Source organism: Lissotriton vulgaris, chromosome 5 (assembly GCF_964263255.1).
Source record: "Lissotriton vulgaris chromosome 5, aLisVul1.2, whole genome shotgun sequence".
NCBI classification, from domain to species: Eukaryota; Metazoa; Chordata; class Amphibia; order Caudata; family Salamandridae; genus Lissotriton; species Lissotriton vulgaris.
The window spans coordinates 939,493,578-939,518,365 of NC_141693.1; the positions used below are offsets into that span (position 1 = coordinate 939,493,578).

Genomic DNA, 24,788 nt, shown 5'->3' on the forward strand with positions numbered 1-24,788 from the left:
ACATTGTTCAAATATGCTCAATATTTTAGTCCAGGTTTGCTTCTTATGAACACTTGTTTGGCCAAGCATGCGATGGGTCATACACCACTGGCCACTCCATTACGCCCTTCTTTTTTTTGCTTTGATAATTCTAGGAAATTTGTCAAAGCTCTAGAGAAGCGCATCAACATCTCAGTATAACAGCCAAATACCATGAACATGTTCTGTTTGCATTCAATATTTAATTTGAGAAAAAACATTCTGTGTGCTATAGGTTGCACACAGATCCGAAAATCAAGAGAGTGCTTATTTTAAGTATTTTTAAAATTAAGTGCTTTCCCTTTATGAGTGAACATAGCGAAAGGATGAATGTTTACCCGAGACGCCAAATTATCAATTATACCTCAATTCTCAAAGTGAAACTCTGTGAATTTCAGAGTGTGTTAATCTATGAATGATCCCTAGCTGGGCTACCAAAGACTACTAGTCACAATAGAATACATATGGAAGAGTTTGAGAAATTAAACAGGCACGTCCTGTATATTTAATAATCTGTAAAGGTCTGGAGAAAGAGATTAAAACAGGTAGACGCAAAGAAGGCTAAATATATAGAACTAAAAAAAGCACTGACCTCTTGCTCTCTTTGGAATATAACAACTCTGCCGCCTTTGTCTCCAGTTGCAAGAAGATCACCAGTCAAATTGAACTCGACTGTTGAAATTATGTCAGCTGTAAAAATCAATTGAACAGTAAAATAATTATTCATTTAGTTAACTACAGTTTTACATTTGAGTAACAGTTGACGTAATTTGGAGTCCACAAAGAAACGGATTCAAATATGATGAAACAAATTCACTAACAAAAGACATTTAAGGAATGGAAAGACTAGATTTTAATTTTGCAAAATTGAACAATGGTAAAAAGAAAGCTTCTCTGGTGAAATACTACGATCAATACAAACGTTTCCAACACCACCATGTTAGATGTGGTAGTGAAAGCAAACGAAGCGTACAATAATTGAACTGCATTTGGTAAATAAATGTTATGCATGATCTCATCACCCAACCTTGGAGTGAGATTTGGTGATTAATGTAGAATTTGAATAGGAATTTCATAATTTCAAAAAGAATACAAACCTTCTGTTTGCCAAATCATTTTATGGCTACAACAGACATCAAGAATAATTACCAAACATTGCTAACATTAAACTAATAATCAAGCTACATCCCAGCATGATCTTTCAAGCTGAACATCATTCTGACAACCCCAAACGTAGGATCTTCCTTTGTATAAGTCATCCTATTTAATGTAACTTTCGGAAAACAAGAACATGTTTTTAAGTACAGATGAATAAAACTTTGCTTATTTTTGCTAAATGAAATGTAATACCATTACAATACTGAAAGGGTAACGTACCCCTCCTAAGAATTCAATACCTATTTAGCCATTAAAAAGGTGAGCCTCGTTCTAGAGTGGGCCCATACTATGCATCTTTCTCAATAAAATCAAGAGCGGCAAAGGTGTACAGATTGAAACCAACTCTGAACAAAACCAGACACCATGCAAAGGTAGCCAGCACCACTCCAGTAACATGCTGACCAGGTGATTTCAGTCATCAGAGGCAAAACACCAACCATTAAAGCAGAGAACAAAGCCAAACAAATAAAGCACAATGAAGCCACAGAAGCTGTGCAGGATCTGGAGTCTTTAGAAATAAAAGCAATGATAATTCAAAAAGCCAATGGTGGCTTATGGGATCTGCAAATCTGGGTACTTCAAACCATTCACGGATGAGGAACAGAGGCGCACAGCCATCTAAAAATAAGCGATTCATCCAAAAGAGGTCTAAAAGCCCATTCTTTTTAAGAGTAATATCGGAATGTATACCCAAGAAGGACTTGACATAGCCAGAAATGTCTAAGCAGCGTTTCTACTGTGGTGTCAAGTTTTCTTGCAAAAGCTCATGAGTTGGACCACCAATCAGATGAATATGCGGAGTTTGTATTTATTGAAGGTGACTGGTGATTGACACCCGTCCTCACTAGATGAAGCTCTTAGTAGTACCAAAAAGGTATTCAATGTTGCTCCTGGTTAACTAAAGATTACCAGTTTACAACGTTAAATTAGTCGGGGATTTTTATTTTCATCTGAAACATCAGCCATACTTGCAAGATTGTTTTAGGGATCACTACAAGAGGAAATTAAGTCTTCTGAGGCTGGGTTGGTTCTCGAGCAAAGACCTCACCCCCAAATGGCTGCGTACCTGGCCAACTTCAAACTGTCGCCTTTGTGGCAAGGGCGTAGAGTCATTATTGCATTTATTATGCATATGCCCGGCACTCCAAAATCCAAGGAAGACGCTCTTGTTACCACTCCTAAGAGAAGCACAAGTAAGAACCTGCAGGGCGGCTGTAATAAAATGCCTTAGCGGGTCTTGGATACAACTTTCCTGCAAAACTATAAAATTCTTGGCCCACGCTGCCCAAGAGCTGGAAAACAAGGAAACAATTAAAGACGACCCGTGCCAACTGGCCCCCCCAAGGCTGGGCCCAGACTCTCCCTCAATCTCTTAATGGACACCCTTCATTCCACTCTTCCGGCATAAAAAAAAAAAAAAAAAAACTTCACTCTGAGTTAACAACGCGTTACTTCCATCAAGTTACACTTAACCCCCAAGCACTGTACCCCGTTTAGAATATCCATTTGCTGACTGGCAGCTGCAATGAGACATTTATCCCCGTGCCCAGTTCCATCTGTGCTTCTCAACTTTACACAGTAACTGCACATTCGAGCAACTTGCTACTGCTTTGCGTTACTTTAATGTATTATCTTTTCATGTGATTTATGTTGTTTTTATGCTGTTTCAAAGATGTAAAGTTTTATCCCATGGTGGTAAGACCCACCCTTTTATGATTTTCACAAATCAAATAAAGTATTACTTACTTACTATGCATCTTTCTCAATAAAATCAAGAGCGGCAAAGGTGTACAGATTGAAACCAACTCTGAACAAAACCAGACACCATGCAAAGGTAGCCAGCACCACTCCAGTAACATGCTGACCAGGTGATTTCAGTCATCAGAGGCAAAACACCAACCATTAAAGCAGAGAACAAAGCCAAACAAATAAAGCACAATGAAGCCACAGAAGCTGTGCAGGATCTGGAGTCTTTAGAAATAAAAGCAATGATAATTCAAAAAGCCAATGGTGGCTTATGGGATCTGCAAATCTGGGTACTTCAAACCATTCACGGATGAGGAACAGAGGCGCACAGCCATCTAAAAATAAGCGATTCATCCAAAAGAGGTCTAAAAGCCCATTCTTTTTAAGAGTAATATCGGAATGTATACCCAAGAAGGACTTGACATAGCCAGAAATGTCTAAGCAGCGTTTCTACTGTGGTGTCAAGTTTTCTTGCAAAAGCTCATGAGTTGGACCACCAATCAGATGAATATGCGGAGTTTGTATTTATTGAAGGTGACTGGTGATTGACACCCGTCCTCACTAGATGAAGCTCTTAGTAGTACCAAAAAGGTATTCAATGTTGCTCCTGGTTAACTAAAGATTACCAGTTTACAACGTTAAATTAGTCGGGGATTTTTATTTTTTACCGTTACAGTTTTGATTGAATTTCAAAATCATAGCCGCTTCAAAACATGATTTGATTTTGAGTTAGTGAGCCGCTCGCTAGAGGTGTTTGTTGCTGCCGGACTACAGAGCCTTGCTACAGGCGTAGCACCTTTGTGATACCTGAGTGCCTTGTGGTCTTTAAACGGAGAGTCTAATTCCGTGGCCACAGAGGAGGTGAGAGGCGCGGCGCTCGGAACTGCGAGGACCAGCATTCCTCCAAACACCAACAGCTGGTTCCTCTTCCCGGCCGAGCCGCGCCCCCTCCCAGTGCCACGCCCCCTCTACTAACTTAAGCAGGATTACCGACGCGCATCGTGGGACGCGCGCGGGTCGTGGCCCGGGGCGAAGACGGGCTAAGAGGGCCTCTGTGGCCCTCAGAGGCCAGAAGAGGCCGGGCTGGGCCAGAATCCCTATTCGATTATCGGACCATCTAGGACTATTGGAGTAAGTTCACAGGGGTGTATTAGTATTGTATTGGCTACTATGTCTATTGAAATCCTAACACCGGAACTTGTTGGATCTGATAAGCCAGTGAGCCTGATCAATGGGAAATTAGACAATTATTTTAAGAAAACTGTTACGGACACCCCCAGTACTCCTACCTTGGCAGAACGTCGGGCTGAGCGTCGACGCTCGGTGGAAAGCCTGAAAAATAGACCATTAACTGATTCACCCGTTCTGATCATCTCTACCTTGGAGGGGACCTTAACTGAGAATGTTTGTTCTTTTTCCCAGGATAGCGTTCCATTAATATTTAGAGAGTGTGCGCCCACGAATGACATTGGTCCCCAGGATACTGTGAATGCCCCCATTAACTCTATTAATCCCAGCGTAACCAAGACCACAATTATAACTGAGGCACTGATAACCCCTGCTCCTAGGCAAATTAGACCCGTAAGGAATAGGGCAAAAAAAGTTACGCCTACTAAAATTTATGGCCCACCACCTAACAAAAAAAGGCGGAAAAGGGCCAACTTATCGAAGCGGAAAATCAATCATGCTGATTTTGGGATTAAAGTCAATGCTAACATAAGGGGAGAGCGGGTACTTGCATTGGATCAGGGAACCATGGCTACATCACCTATACATACAAGCTCCACGTCTAAAGTAGTGGAGGCTAGCTCTATATCTGATAATTCATCCGCTGTTGTGACACCACAAGAATCCCCAAACCATGTCTTAATCGATAGTATAGAGTCCATTATAAGGACTTACACTCTTGCTATCGTAGAAAGACTTAATAAAATGGATGATAGGCTTGGGAAGATAGAGCGTGATATGGGTAGCAAGCTAGTATCCACTAAGGTACCATCTAACCCTGTTTTACAAACTACCATTATACCAACCCCAGCTATAACCCCTACATCTGCCCCCGCTCAGACTATGGACATGTCACAAACATCACATACCCCTAGAGAAATCATACCCAAAGCTACTTCTGTATTATCAAAAAGTAAACTCACATTGCCCCCTGTTGTAACTGCTAGTGGGCCGACGAAGAGCATAGGACAAGCCACTGGAGATCAAAAGAGGGATAGGGGGAGTGGGAGGCCTACACGGGGAAACTACAGCAAGGGCCCCCTTCCAGAACTTCCACCGGAAGCAGTGCCTTTCGTGGTGGTTCTTACCGGGGTGCCAGAGTTAGAGGCGAACAAACGCGAGGGTTTTGCCCAATTGAAGAACTAAATTATGCATTGGTTGAGCATGTATAGACCCATTGCAAATAACATCAATGGCGAAATCGTCCATGTTCGTCGCCTCCCCTGGTTGGGGGGGGAAGACCCAAGGACATCGAGGGCGACGTAGTGGTTATAAATTTAAGAGACCAGAATGCTGTCCATTTTATACTTCACTGGTCCTCTGATCACGATAGTAACCTTATCACCCCTCGCCCTCTCACATACTTCTATCCATGTTCAGTGGTGTTCCCGCCCCACCAATTCCCGCCAGCCCCTCCACCACCTTTACCCAGGCAAAAGTATCCAAACCCATACTGTCCACCTGGGTACAATAATGGATTTCCATTAATTGTTCATCATCCTGCAATAATAGCCGACCCGTACGGGTGGAATATTGTGGCTCCAAGATATAATTCCTCATCCCATAGGAGAATGGACCATCTCAAGCCTTTGACGCCCCTAGAGACCACCAATAGGTTTGACCTGTTTAGTGGCCTGGAGGATTGCGATTGAAGTCAGCTGGCCATGGGGGAGGTGGGTGAGGGAACACGTGGAGATGATGGGGGGGGAAGTGGACAGAGGTATGGAGGAGAGAAATTCTATTATGGATAATCCGTTATCTGGACATAATGTTGCCCGTACTACCAGCTGCAATGAAGATAGTATTGGGTACTTTCAACGTAACCTGGACCCCTTTACCCTGGCTGATATTATAACCCCTATGGTCTCACCGACGAGTGGTATTATCCCCCGGTTACCTGATGACCCCCCGATCAGGGACGTATCCCCTTCCTATACGGGCCCTCCGTCCAACGAGGCCGCAAGACCAACAGTGGGAGGTTATAAGCTGGGGAGTTGGAATATTGCTGGTTGGAATAACAAGGTGGACCGTCTAGGGTGGCTAGAATTCTTAACCCAATTCGATATCTTATGTCTCCAGGAGACCTGGGTTACTGAAGATGTCCACCTTGATGGTTACGTTGCCTATAATTGTCCAGCCCAGCCCTCCAATATGGGTAGAGCTAGTGGAGGATTGGTGATACTGCTGTCTGTTAGGCTGCCGGTGCGAGTGAAAACCCATCTGACTGTTGGCCTGCACTCGCAGTTGTTATGGTTGCAACATAGGGATGGGAGAAATGTCCTAGTAATAAATTATTATAACAATGTTTTTAACCATTCAAATACTGTTATAGTTGATGAACTTGATGTGGAGGTTGATAAGTTGTGTGGTCAAAATAGGGTGTCCTTTGAAATTCTGTGGGGAGGTGACTTTAACATCCATATGTGTCCCTTTGCCGGCACGAGGGTGTGTGGTTATGGTGGGGAGGATGGGGAAGATCAGGCCCATTTCCTACATTCGACTTATGGCGATTCTCTCAACACCCTCATGCTTAAATTGGATCTATGTATTATGTTACCTGGCGAAGACAAAGAGGGTAACCCGGTACCTACCTTTATAGGTAGGAACTGTGCGACGGGTATTGATTACCTCATCGTCTCCACCAGTATTACTGCTCTGTGTACCACCCCCGAAATAGTAGACATAGCCCTTAGCGACCACAACTGCTTAACAATGTACCTATCCTTGTGGGGGGATAAGATAAAGGCGTCGCACGGTACAGTGTCTGACGTAATTCCACACAGACCAAACAGCCCCAGAATTAAATGGGGTAGGCACAATGAGGAACGCTTATTAAGTACCATAGTGTTAGCCTGTCTAGTTGAGGTAGAGTGCGGTCTTGAACCTGATATAGGTAGTGCTGACATATTAGCTAGCTTTGATACCATCAATAAAAATATTGCTAACATTTTAACTGGTACAAAACTCAAGGGCACCAGGGCCACCTGTGGGTGGTTCAATAAGGAATGTACCAAATCCCTACAAAAATTAAAAGCTGCCCTTAATTGTAAACCCAGGGATAGGGAAGCAGTCAAGGCCCTGAGGAGGAACTATATAACTCACCTGAAGGCTAGAAAACAGGAACTAAGGGAAGAAGCCTGGGACAACCTGACTAAGGCTGTGGATCTTAGGGATACTAAGTTATTCTGGTCCACGGTCAATAGTCCTTTTCTTCAGAATGATGATTTCCCGGTACTGTCTGCCCAGGTGAGCGAGGAACAGTGGGTGGCTCATTTTTCTAGCCTTTTTAACCCCGAGGGATTAGATGTAGGGAGTGATAAGGATGCTGTGGGTGACACCCCCCTACCCCTTAATATTACAGTCACCGAGGTGGACGTAGCCATTCGGTGTAGTAAGGGGGGGAAGGCACCGGGCCCCGATGGGGTACCTGTGGACCTTTATAAAGTTGATGTATCCCTTTGGAGCCCACTGCTGGCTAAGGTGTTTAATGCAGCAGCAACGACCTCGGCCCCACAGGTCTGGGGGGAGTCCATCATTATCCCTATCTACAAAAAAGGAGCGAGAGGAGAGGCAAAAAACTATCGCCCCATCTCACTCCTTACTGCCTCCCTCAAAATCATGAGTAGGGTGTTATTGAGTCGTTTGGAGGACTGGGTTGAAGAAAATGGTGTCCTTGCGGACTCCCAGTTTGGATTCCGTAAGGGGTTAGGCACAATAGAACAGTGCATAAACCTGGACCTTATCATAGGCAAATATGCACGCGCTAAGCAAGGCTCACTGTTCCTTTGCTTCGCGGACCTCTCCAGTGCCTTCGACTTGGTTGACCACGGTCTTCTGTGGACAACTTTACTGGATATGGGCGCCCCACAGGAAATCATTTACTTTCTGGCACAACTGTATAGGAAGTTATCGGCAAAGATACGGTATGGGCAACAGGGGGAGTGTTCGGCTAATATCCCTGTAGGCTCTGGTATCAGGCAGGGATGTGTCCTTGCCCCCCTCCTTTTCTCCCTTTTCATAAACGCCATCGAGTCCGAATTACGTGCTGTCAGTGCTGATGCACCGACTGCTGACGGCATACCCATTCCGGTATTGCTTTATGCCGACGACGCGGTCCTACTTTCCAGAACCCCTGTCGGGCTTCAGAAGCTCATGGATAAATTTGTGGATTTTATCAATGGGAGAAAATTAAAAATTAACAATTCAAAAACTTTTATTATGGCCTGTGGTAAGAAAGTCAAAAAATTAAGACCTTTTACAGTTATGGATCAAATAATACAAGTGGTTGACAAATTTTGTTACTTAGGTATCACTTTTAATAATGGGGGCATATGGGCGCCCGAAGTGACTAATGTAAGAGCTAAAATGGGCAAGTGTGCCTTTGGCATTTTTAAGTTTGCATCTAAGCTAGGCTCTAGGCGGATATCCGACATGTTGTATTTATATCGCCATCAATGTGTTGCCTTGGCCCTCTATGGTTCAGGGGTATGGGGCCACTGTAATCATAATATGCTCCAGGTGGAGGAAAATAAATTTGTTAAAAAGCTTCTTTGCTTACCACCCTCTGCCTCCACCAAGTTGATCCACCATGAGGTTGGTCTGGAACACCTTTCTGAATTGATAAGTCTTAGACCACTTTTAGTATGGAGATGTATTTGGGTCAAGGAGCAGACAGGGTTTACAAAGAAGATCATCCTACATTGTCTCCACATGGACAAATGTTCCCGTATCCCCTGGCTCAATTACATTATTATTGTGTATTTAAGGATGTCTTCAAATTGCATGTTTGTGATAACCCACTTGGTGTTATAGACATCCCTAAGAAAGAACTTAAATATGTTTTTATCAGGGCTAGTATTCTAAAGCGTAATGCTGTCACTTCTCTGTACCCTACACATGTTTTTTATGATAAGTATAATATGTTGGGACCGGGTTTCGCAGGATACCTTAAAATGGTTACCATTCGTTCTCACCAATATGTTTTGACAAGACTGCGAATTGGGACCGTTCATTTGCTTGTTGCGTGTCCGCATATTAAGACTCACACTATTGCCCCTTGCCCATGTGATGGGACTTCAAAGCAATGCTCGGAGCATTTTTTATTGATTTGCCCATTTTATCTTCATCTCCGTAAAACCTATTTGAAACCACTTTTTAAAAAATATAATGTATCCACTGTTGAATCTGCTATAAGGCTTTTATTTGGACTTGATTCGCAGGACATTTGTTTTTTTACCGCTGTTTTTATCCTAAAATCGGTATATCTGAGGAAAAATATGTCCTTTGTTACATGAGTATTTATAAATTAGCCGCATTTTATATGTATTTTATTGTATCATGCATGTATGTACTTTTATGATTATTGTTAACAAATAATCGAATAAAGTTTTTGAATTGAATTGATTACAAGATCTAAAGGAAAATGTCATACATCAGTGCATGGTTCTGGATTGAGGATCAATATTCACATACTAAGCTCAGGCATTCAGCAAAACGTTCAGTTACACGGGTGCCTGATATTTCTGTGTAGGCACCTGAGCTTCCTTTGACCAGAGGTCATTCTACACTTTCCAGACAGGGGTTACGATTCTTAGAAACAAGCAGTAGTAAACCCCAGATGCAGGTAGTCTAGTTCTCTTTGAGGAGAGCACTGCTCCACCAATCTCCAAGACTTTCAGATCAAAGGAGTAAATTCTCATTCATTGGCAGTGACTTGATAGCAAAGATAAAGGGGTTCAGCAAGAAACTAGTGGCAAAAGCTTTCACAGCAGTTTAAAAGTCACACAAAACCGCCACACAGCTTGGTTACGAAGATGGCAATCATTCTGTGCAGCAAGCAGATACATCTTTTCTACTTGGTTACAGAAAGCCCCATTCTGGGAGCTGGCATTTAAAAAGGTAAAAACAGCCTCTTATTCGTAATGAGCCCTAAGTGAATCAAACAAATTCCAATGCTTCCTATTTTTCTATAGATAAGCTTTCTGGCAAAAGTGATCCCAGTGAGATGTTAATCACAGAAAAATTACATGGAAGCTCTTAGGGTCTCGCTTGCTCATTTTACCCCTCACTTCAAATTCCCAAGGCAGAACCAAATAGTCCCACAAAGCAACAAAGAAACTTGTCAATGTCAAGCCAGCACCTATAAGGAACTCTTCAAAGGAGGTGGATCACCACCACCAGGGAGTATATTTTCAATTGCCTTCTGTGACAAAAGTAATGGCTGCCTTTTTTTTTATAAACAGTTGGGCTACTTGCATCCGAGGAAAATTAGGTCTGAAAGTGATGAGGCCAGCAACAGATGCTTATGCCCTCTTACAAAACAGTCAGCTGACCTTAATGAAGGAAATGTGTAATCATTCCAATAATGGAGGAGCAGTATATGTAATGCAAACCAAATGCATCTATTGATTTTCTTATGTTGAGTTAGCAACATAATGCAAATGTCAAGGATGTAATAGTTTCCTGACCTAGGTTAGAAAGTATTTTTTTTTCTTGTTACAAAGATGTTGTAGTTTTTACTGTAAACTATGCAGCCAGCTACACAACAAATTGGTTGTTTAAAGTACACTTTTTTAGCCACTCCAGACAGAACTAGCCTTAATTCATGATGGCTTCAAAACGATGGAGTTCCCATTTCGGGCTTTCACCTCCTCAGGAGTAATAACGGCTGCCGTGGCCCATAGGAAGGTGTTCTGGTGAGGTGGTATTCAATGAATCTTAGATGAGCACTGGCCAGCGGATGAAGGTGAGAGGTGGCAAACCCTGTGCCGAAGCCTACATCTGGTGACGTTTACCCAAAGGTCGACAAAGCTACTAGTGGAGAAAGTTCATCACAGTAGAGTGATCAGGAGCTCCAGAGGAGGAGGAAGGACTGATGGGATCTTGGCATAACCAAAGCTACAACCCCCTCAGTGCACAATAAGAGGTGGGGGTAACTAGGTCATCACAAGCTGGGAGAGCCCGAGATTTGAGTTGGTGGAAGCCAGATGCTTTTTCTTTATCCACAATGACAGTGAAGTAGGTGTACTGTGGGGAAGCAGGGGCCGAAAGCAAAATTACTATACACTTAAGGCAAGGAAGCCTAAGATTTCAGAGTGTGTACGCGCTGTCCTGCTAATGAAGGATAGTCCTGTTGGCTTAAATATGGCAGAAAATAAGACTACTTTACCCCAAAGCAATCCTGCTCAAAAGTGGACAAGAGAGACTTATGTGGAGGCTCTCCTGAAGGCACTCCGCTTTTTCAGGGTGAGGAGACCTTCATGTGGTCTAATATTGGCTATACACACTGATTTCGGTGAAACTATCTCCTCTGAGGCATCAATACTTGAACACTGAAGAGAAGTCAGAGTTGCCAGCACAAAGGTTACAAACAGCAGAGAGGGAACGTGAAAGGACAGAGTAGAGCAAGAGTGCTAAACTCACACTGATATAAGAGGTGCAGACCTTTAACTAAAAGTTGAGACAATAGAGACATTAGTAAATGGATGAGCACACAATAGTGGGTGCAGAATATTTCAGCATAGATTTTGGCAACGTTGATACAGTTCAGGATGAGTGCTGTGATCAAGGAAGTACTGGCTGTTCTGCCTGGCGATGAGGATGGGATAGGAGGAATACATCAAACAGGAGATTGGGTGGCACTGTGAAAAAGTTTTTTTCTGAAACTGAAGGGAGTGAATGGACTCTACACAAGGGCATAGGACAGGGTTGAAATTGGCAGACAATGACTACTTTTGCCCGACCTGTACCCAGCCAAACAAGAGATGCTGACTTTAAAGGGAGAAATGGAGACACCCAAAGTAGTGGGTATCTGAATTATCCTACAAACGCCAGAAGGTGGGCTCTAATGGAAAGACCTATGTGTTTCACACATCAAGCCTGTAAAGGCACTCCTCTATGACCTAGAATATGGTTAGAGCCAGACTGTAGTTGGGTGGTACTGATTCATGGGGTCACGTTTGAGGTGTGACTGTACCCACCTGATGGAAGCCTGAGGGGGACTGTCACTTTTTGTTGAATGAGGGAGCTGGAAAGTATGAACTACAGCTTAAAGCCAGATTCCTTCTCTCTCTCCACTTTCCCTTTCCTTAAAGTGTTCAGTGAGCACAATGATTATTATCAGCAGTTTTGTGCAAGATTTTGCTTATCTGAACGGGGTGATGTCATGTTGTTTCCTCTGACATTAAGGACACCATTCCTATGGCGATGTAGGTATTCGGTTATCACTTAATACAATTACACCTAAAAAACGCGAAATTTTTAGATGAAGTGAGAAAAACATTCTTTACGTTGTGGAAGCTAAAGCGAAAAGGGTTCTCTTTACAATTAAGGGGACAGGCAGCTGGCCATCTTCACCTAAAAAATACCAGGTGTCTGGTGCTAAAACTTGGGCACATAGGAACACCAGTAAAGGGATTTTCTCCCAACCCACCCATACTTAAAATGAGCACACAATAAACACCTATTCTACTATAATCTTTGGTCACTCATATTCTGTACCTCAGACAAAACCCAAAATGTGCAACTGTAATGTAAATGTAATGTAATGTAAATTTGACTTATAAAGCGCGAACTCAAGCCCTAGGGTGTCTTTGCGCTATCTGAATCCGATTTAGGGTGTGACCATATCGTTGTCGGGTCAGGCAGAAGAGTGGATATCTTCAACTCCTGTATGAAAAGCCAGGCCTTTAAGGCTTTTCTAAAGGAGAGTAGGGGGGGGGGGGGGAGCAGATTTTAGTATTAATGGGAGTTTGTCCCAAAGCAAGGCAGTAGACCTAAAAAGCTCTTCCCACCCCAGGTAGCTTTCCTAAACCGAGTTGGGGGGGGGGGGGGGGGGGGGGGGGAGCCAAACAGGTTTCTAGCAGAGCCTAATCGAAGTGTCCTAGCTGGAATGTACCATTTGAATTTCTTTTGTAAATGATCTGGCCCGAATCCATGCAACGATTTATAGGCCATACAGAGAGCCTTGCACTTGCATGATAGCTTAACTAGCAGCCAGTGTAATTTCTTAATTGCTCCTCTGACTGAATCCTATTTCGGAACTTTAAAATAAAAACGAGCCGCAACATGCAAATTATTACAGTAATCGATCCTCATGAGGATCAATGCCATTTTAACTATTTAATAAATTGGGGGGGGGGGGGGGGGGGGGGGGGAATGTGTCTCTTTATTATTAGCCTTAGGAAGCAAAAAGCGGCCAAAGGTATTTTATTTACTTGCTCATCAAACTTAGGTACTTTGTCTACCAAGATGCCTACTTTTCTTACTTTATTTGAGGGTTTGGGTAGTGAGTGGTAGACACAACTCTACATCCTGATCCAATCCAAATGTTAAGGGTTCAAATCAAAACAAAGCACAATGCCCCAAATCCTCGCCAACCGGTCATGTAAAAAGAAAGTAACTTTCAAGCAATGAAAATTAATCGAACTTGGAATACAACATTATCTACTTCCTTCTTTTCCAAACCATTTCAACTGCGCAACTACATTGAGAAAACCAAACTATCAAGAAAATAATCACCCGTAACAGGAGTTTAAATTCGGTCTGAAGAATTATCAACACTTGATATGAGGTAATTGAAATTTTTATGGTCAATTGTGTCCCCCAACGGCTCCATGTACGAGTTTCAAGTACATGTAATTTCCCTCCACGACCGAATCTGAAGACGCAAATACATTTGCGTCCAACGTTAACATGTCCTCTATCAGATCCACCATGAATGGATTGATAATTCAGTTCCTAAGTATGCCGTGCCACCGTCTTTATATGGTGTACTTTCACGTTTTTCCTGGCTCTACCGAGCTAGGCCCTGAATTTTGTCTTCGAGCCACGTCTGTCTCTGCCTCAGAAAGCTGCAGCATGGAGATGCATCCCTGACCTCTGCCTTACTTCCTGCCAAGCGAGCGGTGCCCGGCTCGGCCTGGTCTGCCTGCCAAAAAACAGTATTTTACCTTCAAGCTATCAGCGTAGCCAGTTCAGCTCCTCGAAAACACATTCCTGTCTAGTGATTTAGGTAAACATATCCCCGGCTGCAGAGCAAAGAGCAAGTCTCCCTGTCTCCGTGCAAGTAATTTACAGTTCCCGCTACCATGGTAGGCCCTGGCTCCGCGCATTGCACCTAGACACGCATACATTCAGTATAGAGTAGCCTCTGCCCAAGAGACCTTTTACTCTAGATTAAACATCCTCCAAATACTAGATATCAGATAGGTTATAGGGACAGGTCGATCTGACATGCCAGACTTCTGTCTCTTCTACTAGTGCTAAAAGTCAGACCCTTAGCTTCCTAAAGATGTACGTCAATCACACGTCATATTAGCTGCGCGCGCATTCAGGCCACAGGTTTCAGCTGACTCTGCAAGAATTCTCTAAGCATCCACCCACTTGTGACACTTTTCTGTGACGTTTCTAGTACACGCCTATGTGCACACCCTTGTTCACGCCTTTTTGCTACGCACATGTGTTCTTATCATATACATTTCACTTGTCACGCCTACTGTATTCAATGCTACTGTATCATTTTCCTATATATGTCATGTACTGTGAATAAATCGTTGACATCTTTCCTGCCATCATTGCATACCCGATCCCTTGTATTGGTGGAATAGATTTCCATGGCTCGAGTCATCATTTATGATTAAAGCCCTTATGACTCAGACACCACGGACTCTGCCTCTCATTTGATTGAGCTATTTTCTTTAATTGTCCGAAATTATCTGGCAAACTCGTATAGGGTAAAATATTTACCACAGATATGCAATATAACAAGCATTTACAATGCAATGGTCTCGGCAATATTATAGGTAGAGCTATTGGAATTGCTCATTATTTTTTTATCTTTTTTGTATTCTTAAATAAATGGCATTGCCATTTGTATTGGCATTAGCTTTGTTTTTTTGCATGTGTGATACCTATTGCATTAGCAGAGAGAGAGTGAGGTAGTGAGATAGAGAGAGCGAGTGAGGTATTGAAATAGAGAGCGAGTAAGGTATTGAAATAGAGAGAGAGTGAGGTATTGAAATAGAGAGGGAGGTAGATAGAGAGTGAGGTAGTGAGATAGAGAGTGAGGTAGTAGAGAGTGAGGTAGTAAAGAGTGAGGTAGTAAAGAGTGAGGTAGTGAGGGAGAGGGATGTTGTGAGGTAGTGAGATAAGCATAGAGTGATGTGATGTAGTGAGATAGAGAAAGAGATAGTGAAAGAGAGTGAAAGTGAGTTAGTGAGATAGAAAGAGTGAGGTAGCGAGATAGAGAGTGATTGAGGTAGTGAGTTAGAGAAAGAGAGTGACGTTGTGAGGTTGTGAGCTAGAGAGTGAGGTAGTGAGAGAGTGAGGTAGTGATGTTTTGAGAGAGAAGTTGTGAGATAGTGAGGTAGAGTGGAGTAGAGAGTTATGTAGTGAGAGATAGGTAGATAGAGAGTGAGGTAGTGAGAGAGAGAAAGTGAGGTAGTGAAAGAGTGAGGTAGAAGGATGTTCTGAGGTAGTGAGATAGAAACAGTGAGTGAGTTTGTGAGGTAGTGAAAGAGAGTGAAAGTGACTTAGTGAGATAGAAAGAGAGAGAGTGAGGTAGTGAGAGAGAGAGTGAGGTAGTGAAAGAGTGAATTAGTGATGGAGAGTGATTTTTGGTGGTTGTGAGATAGAAACAATGAGTGATGTGACGTAGTGAGATAGAGAAGGATTGAGGTAGTGCAAGAGAGTGAAAGTGACTTAGTGAGATAGAAAGAGATGTTGTGAAGTAGTGAGATAGAGAAGGATTTAGGTAGTGTAAGAGAGAGTCAAAGTGACTTAGTGAGATAGAAAGAGAGAGAGTGACGTAGTGAGTTGGAGAGAGAGAGTGAACTTGTGAGCTAGTGAGATAGAGTGAGTTAGCGAGAGAGTGTTGTAGCTATTTTTTGAGTGAGTGACTTGTGCTATAGTTAGGTAGTGAGAGTGATATCGAAATAGAGTGATGTTATGGAGAGAGTTAGTGAGAGAGAGAGTGAGATAGTTTTATAGATATAATTTGAGTAGTGATGTAGTTATTTCTGTTTTGTGGGAGAGTGAAGTAGATATAGAGTGAGGTAGTGAAAGAGTGAGGTAGTGAAAGAATGAGGTAGTGAGGGTGAGAGTTGTTGTGCTGTATTGAGATAGAAACAGAGCGATTTTGTGAAGTAGAGAGCGAGAGCGAGAGAGAGAGAGAGAGAGAGAGAGAGAGAGAGAGAGAGAGAGAGAGAGAGAGAGAGAGAGAGAGAGAGAGAGAGAGAGAGAGAGAGAGAGAGAGAGAGAGAGAGAGAGAGAGAGAGAGAGAGAGTTCGGTAGTGAAATAGAGAGAGAGTGAAGTAGTGAGTTAGAGAGAGCGTGAAGTTGTGGGGTAGTGAGAGAGTGATGTAGGAACTTTAGAGAGAGTGTGTCGTGATATAGTGAGAGAGATAGTGAGATAGAAATGGTAGTATATAAAGAGTGTGAGGTAGTGAGATAGAGAGTGAAGCAGTGAGTTAGAGAGAGTGAAGTTGTGAGGTAGTGAGAGTGTTGTAGTGAGATAGTAATAGAGTGAGGTAGTGATGTAGTGAGAGAGATAGTGAGATAGTAATAGATAGAGTGAGGTAGTGATGTAGAGAGAGTGAGGTAGTGAGATAGAGAGAGTGAAGTTGTGAAGTAGTGTGTTAGAGAGATAGTTACTGTGGTAGTGATATTGTGATGCTGTGAGAAAGAGAGTTGAGTAGTGAGGTAGAGATTGAGGTAGAGAGAGAGTGAATGAGAGATAGTGTAGTAGTGTGTGAGGTAGTGAGAGAGATAGTGAGTTAGTGAAAGAGAGTGAGGTAGTGAGAGAGAGAGTGAGGTAGTGAGAGAGAGTTCGAAGGGACGGTATAGTGGAGCTGAGGAGAGAGTGAAGGGATGGTGCAGTGAGAGGCTGAGGAGAGTGCATCAGTGAATGACGGTACTGTAAGAGGCAGAGGAGAGAGTGCAGCAGTGAGTGATGGTGCAGTGGAGGAGTGAGGGCTGCAGCCTGGATGGGGGCGGGGCTGAGCAGAGAGTGCAGCAATGAAGGGACGATGCCATCAATTTGAATATAACACAATGCAGCTGCGGGACAGTCTCAGCTTGGTGGTGCCTGCTGCAGGATAGGTCACACCACGTGAGTCCGGGCTGAACACGGCTGCCAGAGTTTAATTTGTGCCTTCAGCCTTTCAGAACGCTTCCCCCGCTGGTACCCAGAGGAAGAGTTTTAAAAGTTTCACCAGGCCTAGTCAGCGCTGCCCAACCCTGCAACCTGAGCAGTCAGCGTAATCCTTTCAGCAGTGTCTCAATTGAATTAGGAATTGTTGCCTGTGGTCCATTTGGATCTTAAGGAGCCTTTCAAAGTTATTTAACTGCTCGTTAATAATTCCCTCCTAAGATTTGAGGGTCAGAAAGAACTGAGAGATCCTGACCATGCAGACCCACAAAACTGAAGCTAATTTCCAATATCATGTATTAGGCACACTTATTAAAAGATCTACCTGCAGAGAAATACCAGCTTTCAAAGAAAAAATAACCTTTTTATAGATTACCAAAGTGGATTGTGTCCTGGCCCAGCAGTGAAAAAGCATTGAGTCACACAGAATAATATCAACTACTGTTGACTCAAACTGACTTTCCTCTCTAGTGGCATACCACAAAATGATGGGGCTCCCGGCAGAACGTGACGAGTGGCTCCAGAGACTCACACGTCACCACTCTTCGTATGCTTTTAATTGAATGGGAGTCCCCTGAAAGGGGGTGGGGGGGGTGGGGGCTGCACCGCTGGGACTACAGAGGCCTTTATTACACCACCGTTCTTCACTGATCGATAATTGATCTTTTTACTGCCACCCTTTTCCTTGGCACTGTTCTGACCTGTTCCCCCTAATGATTGGGGGTTAGCGCGGCTGATCCCCTAAGTCCCTAATGATAACTGTGACATTCTCAGAGAAAAGGAGGAATGCTCTTGTGAGTGCCCTCCGACCAGGTACATAATATACCTGAGAAAAGATGAGACCACCCCACATCTATGAAGCTTCTGAAGGCGCTTCGGCACACTTTCACCTTCATACCATGCATTGTTTTAATACACACTACAGAAGGGATTCTAAAAGAGTCCTGGGCAAAACCACTAATGCATTTTGGAGATGTGCTCTCATAAACCCCACAAGTGTCCTCCAGCAAGTTACTGCCCGCACCTTCAAGGGTTCTAAGTGAAGTGGTACACTCGTCCCTTCCTGGGTGTGCCCAGAGCTGCTGTAACTCACTCAGCCTCTGGTCCAAAGTGTTTGACGATAACCCCGTACATTAGACACCACAGCCACAAAGGAAGACATGCTTTTAGAGTTAACCCAAACCCACCCCCCGCAGAAGGTACCCTTAAAAATATCCTCGTGGCACAGATAAAGCAGCCCTCCGCCTGGTAGATTGGTAATACATATAACTGTTGGCAATAACGAAAGGAGTTTTGTCGGTTAATATTTTTTAATTGTCTGGGGATAGACTCTTTTTGGTCCCCGCTGGCGAAGGATAGATTGGTGGATGTTCACCAGAAACCAAAGTGGTCTATCTTGCTGCTTGCCCTGGGTGCTAAATCCCATGTTTCTAAAATGCCCTAACAGGAAGAATGCGAGATACTGCCATATTCCGGAATGTGTTGTAAGGAGGGTGGAAATAGTTTATAGAAAGCGTTTACATACAAAGCGTGTGCGCTGCTGCAGCATTCCAGCCAGCAGGGCCGGGGCGCTAGAGGGGAGAACGGACCACATCCTAAGAAGGTGTGAGGATGCCCCTTGGAGTGAAGGGTTTGGGGTGGGCGTTAATAGACTAGGAGAAGAAGATAACTGCGAGGTGGGCACGGTGGAGATAAGGATGTGTTTGGGGGGCGGGGGGGCTTCTTGCGGTTTGCCTACTGATAAAGGTACTCTGGTGTGCTTCGTGCCCCCTCCTCTGTCACAGGAATAAAGGGACCTCCGAAGTACCCTATCGCCCGGGTAAAGCAGATTCTGCCTTCACCTCCACAACTAGAGGTGGCCGGAGCCACACGGCGCATAGAGGCCTCAGTATCTGTACACAGAATGTGCAAGGGGCACCTGATGGGCTCCAGACTGACACGTGCAAGGCCCATTGGGGGCACAGGCAACGGCAGAGAGGGCGCGGGAGAGGTTTGCCTGTCACTGTGGACTGCTCCGATAAACCACAAGCGGCCACAGGGGGGAATGTAGGTAGCGCAGTGACGCTGTATAGGGGGCGATACATTAACCACGGGTTCTTGCCATCTACACCTCTGACTAGGAGCGGGGTACGCGCGTGGGAGTTGTGTCAGCGGTTCACTAAAATCAGCCATGGTTTGGAGTGCTGGAGGGTGATCTCAGCCGAATATTTGTAGGGCGCACAAAAAAGGAAGACCTCTGTCATAGTGGAATACAGGTGACGGGGTATGATAGTTGAAAGTGCAGTAGGCGTCAGTGCTGTAGGGTGTGAAGTGCATTGGGTGGCAGGTCCTGTCCATGCAGATGGCATAGGGACTTCTCGGGGTGCACTGATGTTGAGGAGCTCAGAACAGGATTAGGTAGGTAAGTGTGCAGAGGGCTTACCATAGCCCGGCAAGGCGGTACTATAGAGTAAGCTGTCAAACAAGTATGATCCACAACTCAACAGGGTAGATCAGGGCCACAGAAGGGGGTAGGGTGGCAAGATGTCGGGTAGAAGCAAGTTAGGACATACATGGTACGGTTGTTTGGGGGTCAAACGTGGTTGGGGTTGCCCGTGATAGGTGCGCCTAAGAGGTGGTATGGTTTCCAGTTCTTGCGACTCTTACCTCTATAGGGCTGATCGGGGTGGCGGACAGCGGCTGTAGGTACTCTGGGTGCAGCAGGTGACCCCCATGAGCGCTCAGCATCTTGAGCACCCTGATGGGCAGGCGCTGGGCCTGTCGAAGCGGGTCTGCGGGCGCGAGCTGGGGTCGCCCGGGGGCTCCGCCGTGCGAGAAAGGTAGCCGGTAGAAGGCGATGCCCGAGTCCCCTGGTTCCGGACTGTTGCGGTGCGCTCTCTCCCAACTCTGGGTGTCTCTGTCCCCCGGACTCTGCTGCTTACATCCGAGGGGGGGACCGTTCATTTGGAGGAGGGCGGCGGAGGGCAGCTGCGTGTCCTTGATTCTCTCCCGGTTGCTGATACACTGAGTCCGCCTCTCGCTGAGCACCGCACCAGGGCTGCCTGCAGTCACCGGTAGAAATATGGGACAAAAGGATGCGTGGGCGTCCAATACGCTGCTGGAACGACTGCCGATTCGATTCTCTCTCGCAAATGGAAAAACCTGCAAAGAAGAAAAAACAAAAAGTATACTTAAGGGCCTCCAACGGAGGCCTCCTTAGTCGGCGCTGGCTGGGCAACAATGGCGGCCACAAAGCTTACGGAATTTTTCGGATTTGGGGGCGTGTTTTGCTGTGCTGAGTGACGGACGACGTCACTGTCTAAAGAACAGCAAAAATTACGCCCCCAAATCCGAAAAGGACGGGGCTACATCGGAGTGAGGGATCTCTCCTCCAATGGCTGGCCTCCGTTTAGGAAGCCAGCCAATGGAGAAGAGACAGGGCAAGGAGGTGGGATCTACTGAGCTACTGAGAGACATTAATTCTACGGACCGGAAGCTGCTTCGCAGCTTAACGGTCCCTCGACCTAAAAATGGAAACAGCAACACATATGTAACAGCAGATAACAGTAACTCTACAGGGTCAACTCTTTTTCAACAACTTTCCCATAAGCTCCGCAATTAAAAGATTTCAAGATCATCTCCATAAATAAACACAAAGATTATGGAAAGAGTGGCAAAGAGGTACTGGCATGCTCACTAAATAAGCCCGAGTGTGGAAGACTTTAATAATACAATTTATCATACCCATCATAAGCCCACCATTAGTCTAGCATTTATCATACACCTGAATTAATTTACAAATGCTATTGAGGCGGGATAAAATTACCCAGTCCTGGTCAGACTTTCTGATCACCTGTCAATTTTCCAATTTAGAGATACTTTCATGTTAAAACTGTGCAAAGTTAAAGTGTGAGCATTTCCATTCCATGCATGTCCCACATTCTAACTCTGTAAGCAACCGTCTCGGCTCACTGGATAGGAAAATGGTTCTGCTACCTGGGTGGGTGTCAATGAAAGGAGAGCAAGACCTAAGAATAATACAATACTCCTGTCATGGTGGTGATCGTGACTAAGACGTTGGATTTCCATATCACAATGCCAACATCACAAGACGGCACAGGTTTAAAAGAATTGTGCATTAAGAAGCCATGATTTTATTTTAGGGCCCCACTGTGTAGAAAGAGAGCTACTAACAGTCTAAATGTAGACCATAAAATGATGCCCTAGTTTCCTCATAAGGAAAAACAATTCAAGGCTTATTCAGCAACAAATATTTCTATACTTAAAAAATGTGCAAAATATAATAAGACATCACTGTGGAAGAATTCAGTAATCTCAGTAGTAGATTGAAATTCTGTTATCTCATTTTACACAAAAGGTTTCCCATCATCCCCAAAGGCTTATCTTTAAGAGGGTATTTGTTTACATCAAAAACGTAGGATACTGCAGAGTCTGGGCATGCAAATTCTGAAACAATCTGGTAAAACACTGCTCATTGCTAGACATAAATTGGACAACAAAAAAAAAGCAATGGAGCTCTTCAACTCAACAGGCCAGTGGATGCAGGCATGAAAGGTGCGATCAACTTCGAGGAAAGTTGAAACATTTGAGTAGCTTTGCGATACCGCTGTGTTGGGCGAGGTTGAACTTGATCATCATCTGACAATATACTGTTGCCCATAATACTATGCCTACTGATGACATTTCCCCAGGAATGGTGGATCATAATTAAGGGCTACATATATATAGAAGAGAACAACAGATAAACAAGGGATAGTCTCATCGGTTGTCTTTTAGAAGTAGCTACTTGGATGCAATCTCAATGTTTGAAACTTAATACTGAAAAACTGTAATACTGCTTTTTGCGGCCCAGCAGAATTTGGCAGCAGAATTTGGAACTACTACTAATGGTCATTGCTCCAGGGCTCTGCTCCAAAACCAAGGACAGTAGCTATGCATCTTGAATTCGTAATAGACAACACCCACCCCATGCAAGACAAGGTAAATACAACTTGTGGTAAAGGCTTTTGTATCCTACGCCTATCGAGTGAGCTTTTCTGTTGGATCCCGGCAGAATGGAGAAGGACATTCATTCAAGCACAAATTAGGAGCAGGTTGGATTACAGGAATGCTCTAAATCTAGGAATGGCCAATTTCCTATTTAACAGTCTGCAATCTATTTAGAATACAGCTAACAGAATGATATGCAACAGTGAGTGAAGCACCCCAGCTTCAAATTGTCTGAATTCACTTCATTGGCTTCCAGTATGCAAGAGGGTCACATTCAGGCTATGTCATGCCTATAGGGCACTATACAATACTGGACCACTCCTTCACAACTGAGAAGTTTTCTAAACGCCTAAATCTGCCCTCTGCTCTGAAAACTTATGGCAAGGGCCAAGTGCATTAAAGAAGCCAGAATGGGTGGCCGCTCCGTTACTCTTTTAGCAGCTTTCTATTGGAATTCTTTGCCTATTTATCATGCCCAGTTCCCTTATAAGGAGTAGTTCTGGTCCTGTAACTCCAGTTCTGTAGTAGGGTTATCTCTGTTATAGTCATAATCTAGTGAATAGTCCCGCCCATGTGCGTGGACCCCGGCAATCAAAAATAATCTCTTAAGTTGTCAAATCATGCAGAAACTGCAAAGACACTTAAGAGAGAATTTAAAGACAAATAAGTTGATATCCTGATAACTACATGTCACACTTCATGAACTCCGTCTGAACCAAACCTTGATGTGTTTGAAAATTTAAAAATACAAGCATTGGCAAAGCCAAATGTGTGTGGTGGTTGCTAAGTTTAGGAGTGGCCATATCTTTGGTAAGAAGGGAAAGCAAAATGAAAGAGTAAGGACCGCTGAAAAAATAAAAGAGAAGAGATGCTTTGCAAAGCCATCAACACTTTCTTTACCCAAGTAGTTGAAAGAGATCGAAGGAAAGTAAAAAGCCCAATAAAATGGCCACAGCAGGCTAAAAAACATGGGTCTGCAAAAGGGGTGACAAAGAAGCAATAACAATAAAACCCATCGTACCTGAAATGATGAGCTAGCAAAAAAAAAATCAAGTGGTTGGGAAAGTCCATTGGTCTCACTTAAGTCTCATGGCCGAACGGTTTAAGCTTTGCCAATGCCAGATGATCCAACAAAGCAAACAAGAGACACTGGGCTGGCTTCTGTCAACATGAAAATACAGAAAATAAAAATTGTCATACTTTCAAGCTAGCCATCAGGTCACTTGTGGATGCAAAGCAGTGGCCATCTTGAAAGCATAGAAAGTAAAATTTGTTTGAGTTTGAAAGATGGCTGGATGCTGTAATTTTAAAAGCACCTGGCATTTACAAACTCAAAAGCAGGAAGCAACACGAGAAGGAAAGCAGGAGAGCATACAAGGGAATAGAGAGCGCAGCAACAAGTTGCAACAGTGCTTTGCATCAGAGACAATAAGACAAAATGACTGCAGGTGAGGAAAATTAGATATGAGGAGCTCAGGGAGTGAGGGTAAAGATCACAAAGGTATGCTGACAAAAGAAATGCAAGAATCAAACTAAATGTGCACTCCCGTGGAGTGCTAACATACAAATGACTAAGAAAGAGAAGGAAAAAAAGATTTCCACAACAACAGTGCTGGAAAGGTGCACCACAGCCAATCAAAAGTAAGGGTAAAGAGGAAAGTCTTCAAGGGTGGATATACAAGAATAGGGAGTAAAGCCAATCGATAAAGAGCAAGCTGATGAAGCGAAGCCCACTTCATGTAGTACGTCACACAATACTATCTGTGACAGACAGCTGAAGCAGTCTTTGGCAGGAACACAAAACAAAAAAAGTAACTTAAAAATGACTGGCAACTTCCACTATCAATATTTATAACCAGAGGTGCACGGACTTGCGACATGTTTCCAAGCATTCTCAAGCAACAGAAAAATACTAACCAAAATGGTAAAAAATATCAGACATAATTTGCTCAAATGGGTATATGTTATGCCATTTGAAATTAACATCCTCTCTAAGGATCATGCTCATTAGCATAGGGGACACATACTGTGAGCACTGAATGAAAACCACCCAGCATCAATAATCCTACTGCACCAAAAGGAAGCATTTGCCAGCATTGACAAAGGAGGGGGGGGGTGGGGGGGGGGGGGGGGGGCACACTTAGCAATTTAAGAAATGCCCATGTATGTGAAAAAACAAAGTAAATGTGTCACTCAATAACTACCTCTCTCCCAAGGCTAATGAATGTGTGTGGGGTGAGGGGTGGGTGTCGAGGGGCAAAGAGCTGCTGTGCAAGATTGTAGCATATTAGTCAGGTTCTTCTGGCTGAGTAAATCATCCATTCAAGATCCAGACACTAGTGGCCCCATCCACCGCTACCAAATTCTGCAATACAATTGCGATTCTCCTATTAACATGACCAGAGAATCTGGATTTCATTAAAGACACGGAGGCTAACATTACGCATAAATCCTTTAATGCAACTCACAACAGCCGCTTACATCACAAAGAAGAAGAATTAGA

At 43.9% G+C, this 24,788-nt stretch overlaps 1 protein-coding gene across 3 annotated transcripts in view; it reads right to left on the reverse strand.

The window, feature by feature from the left end:
* Nucleotides 1-24,788, reverse strand: part of PPP2R2D (protein phosphatase 2 regulatory subunit Bdelta) — a 247,969-nt gene that overhangs the window by 148,630 nt on the left and 74,551 nt on the right. For 2 of the 3 annotated variants that reach the window (XM_086922544.1, XM_086922546.1), the window contains one exon: nt 611-708. In XM_086922544.1, coding sequence (XP_086778670.1) covers nt 611-708 — 98 coding nt within the window. Of the gene's footprint in view, nt 1-445; nt 709-24,788 lie in introns of all 3 variants that reach the window. The other variant, XM_086922547.1, reaches the window with a different exon arrangement.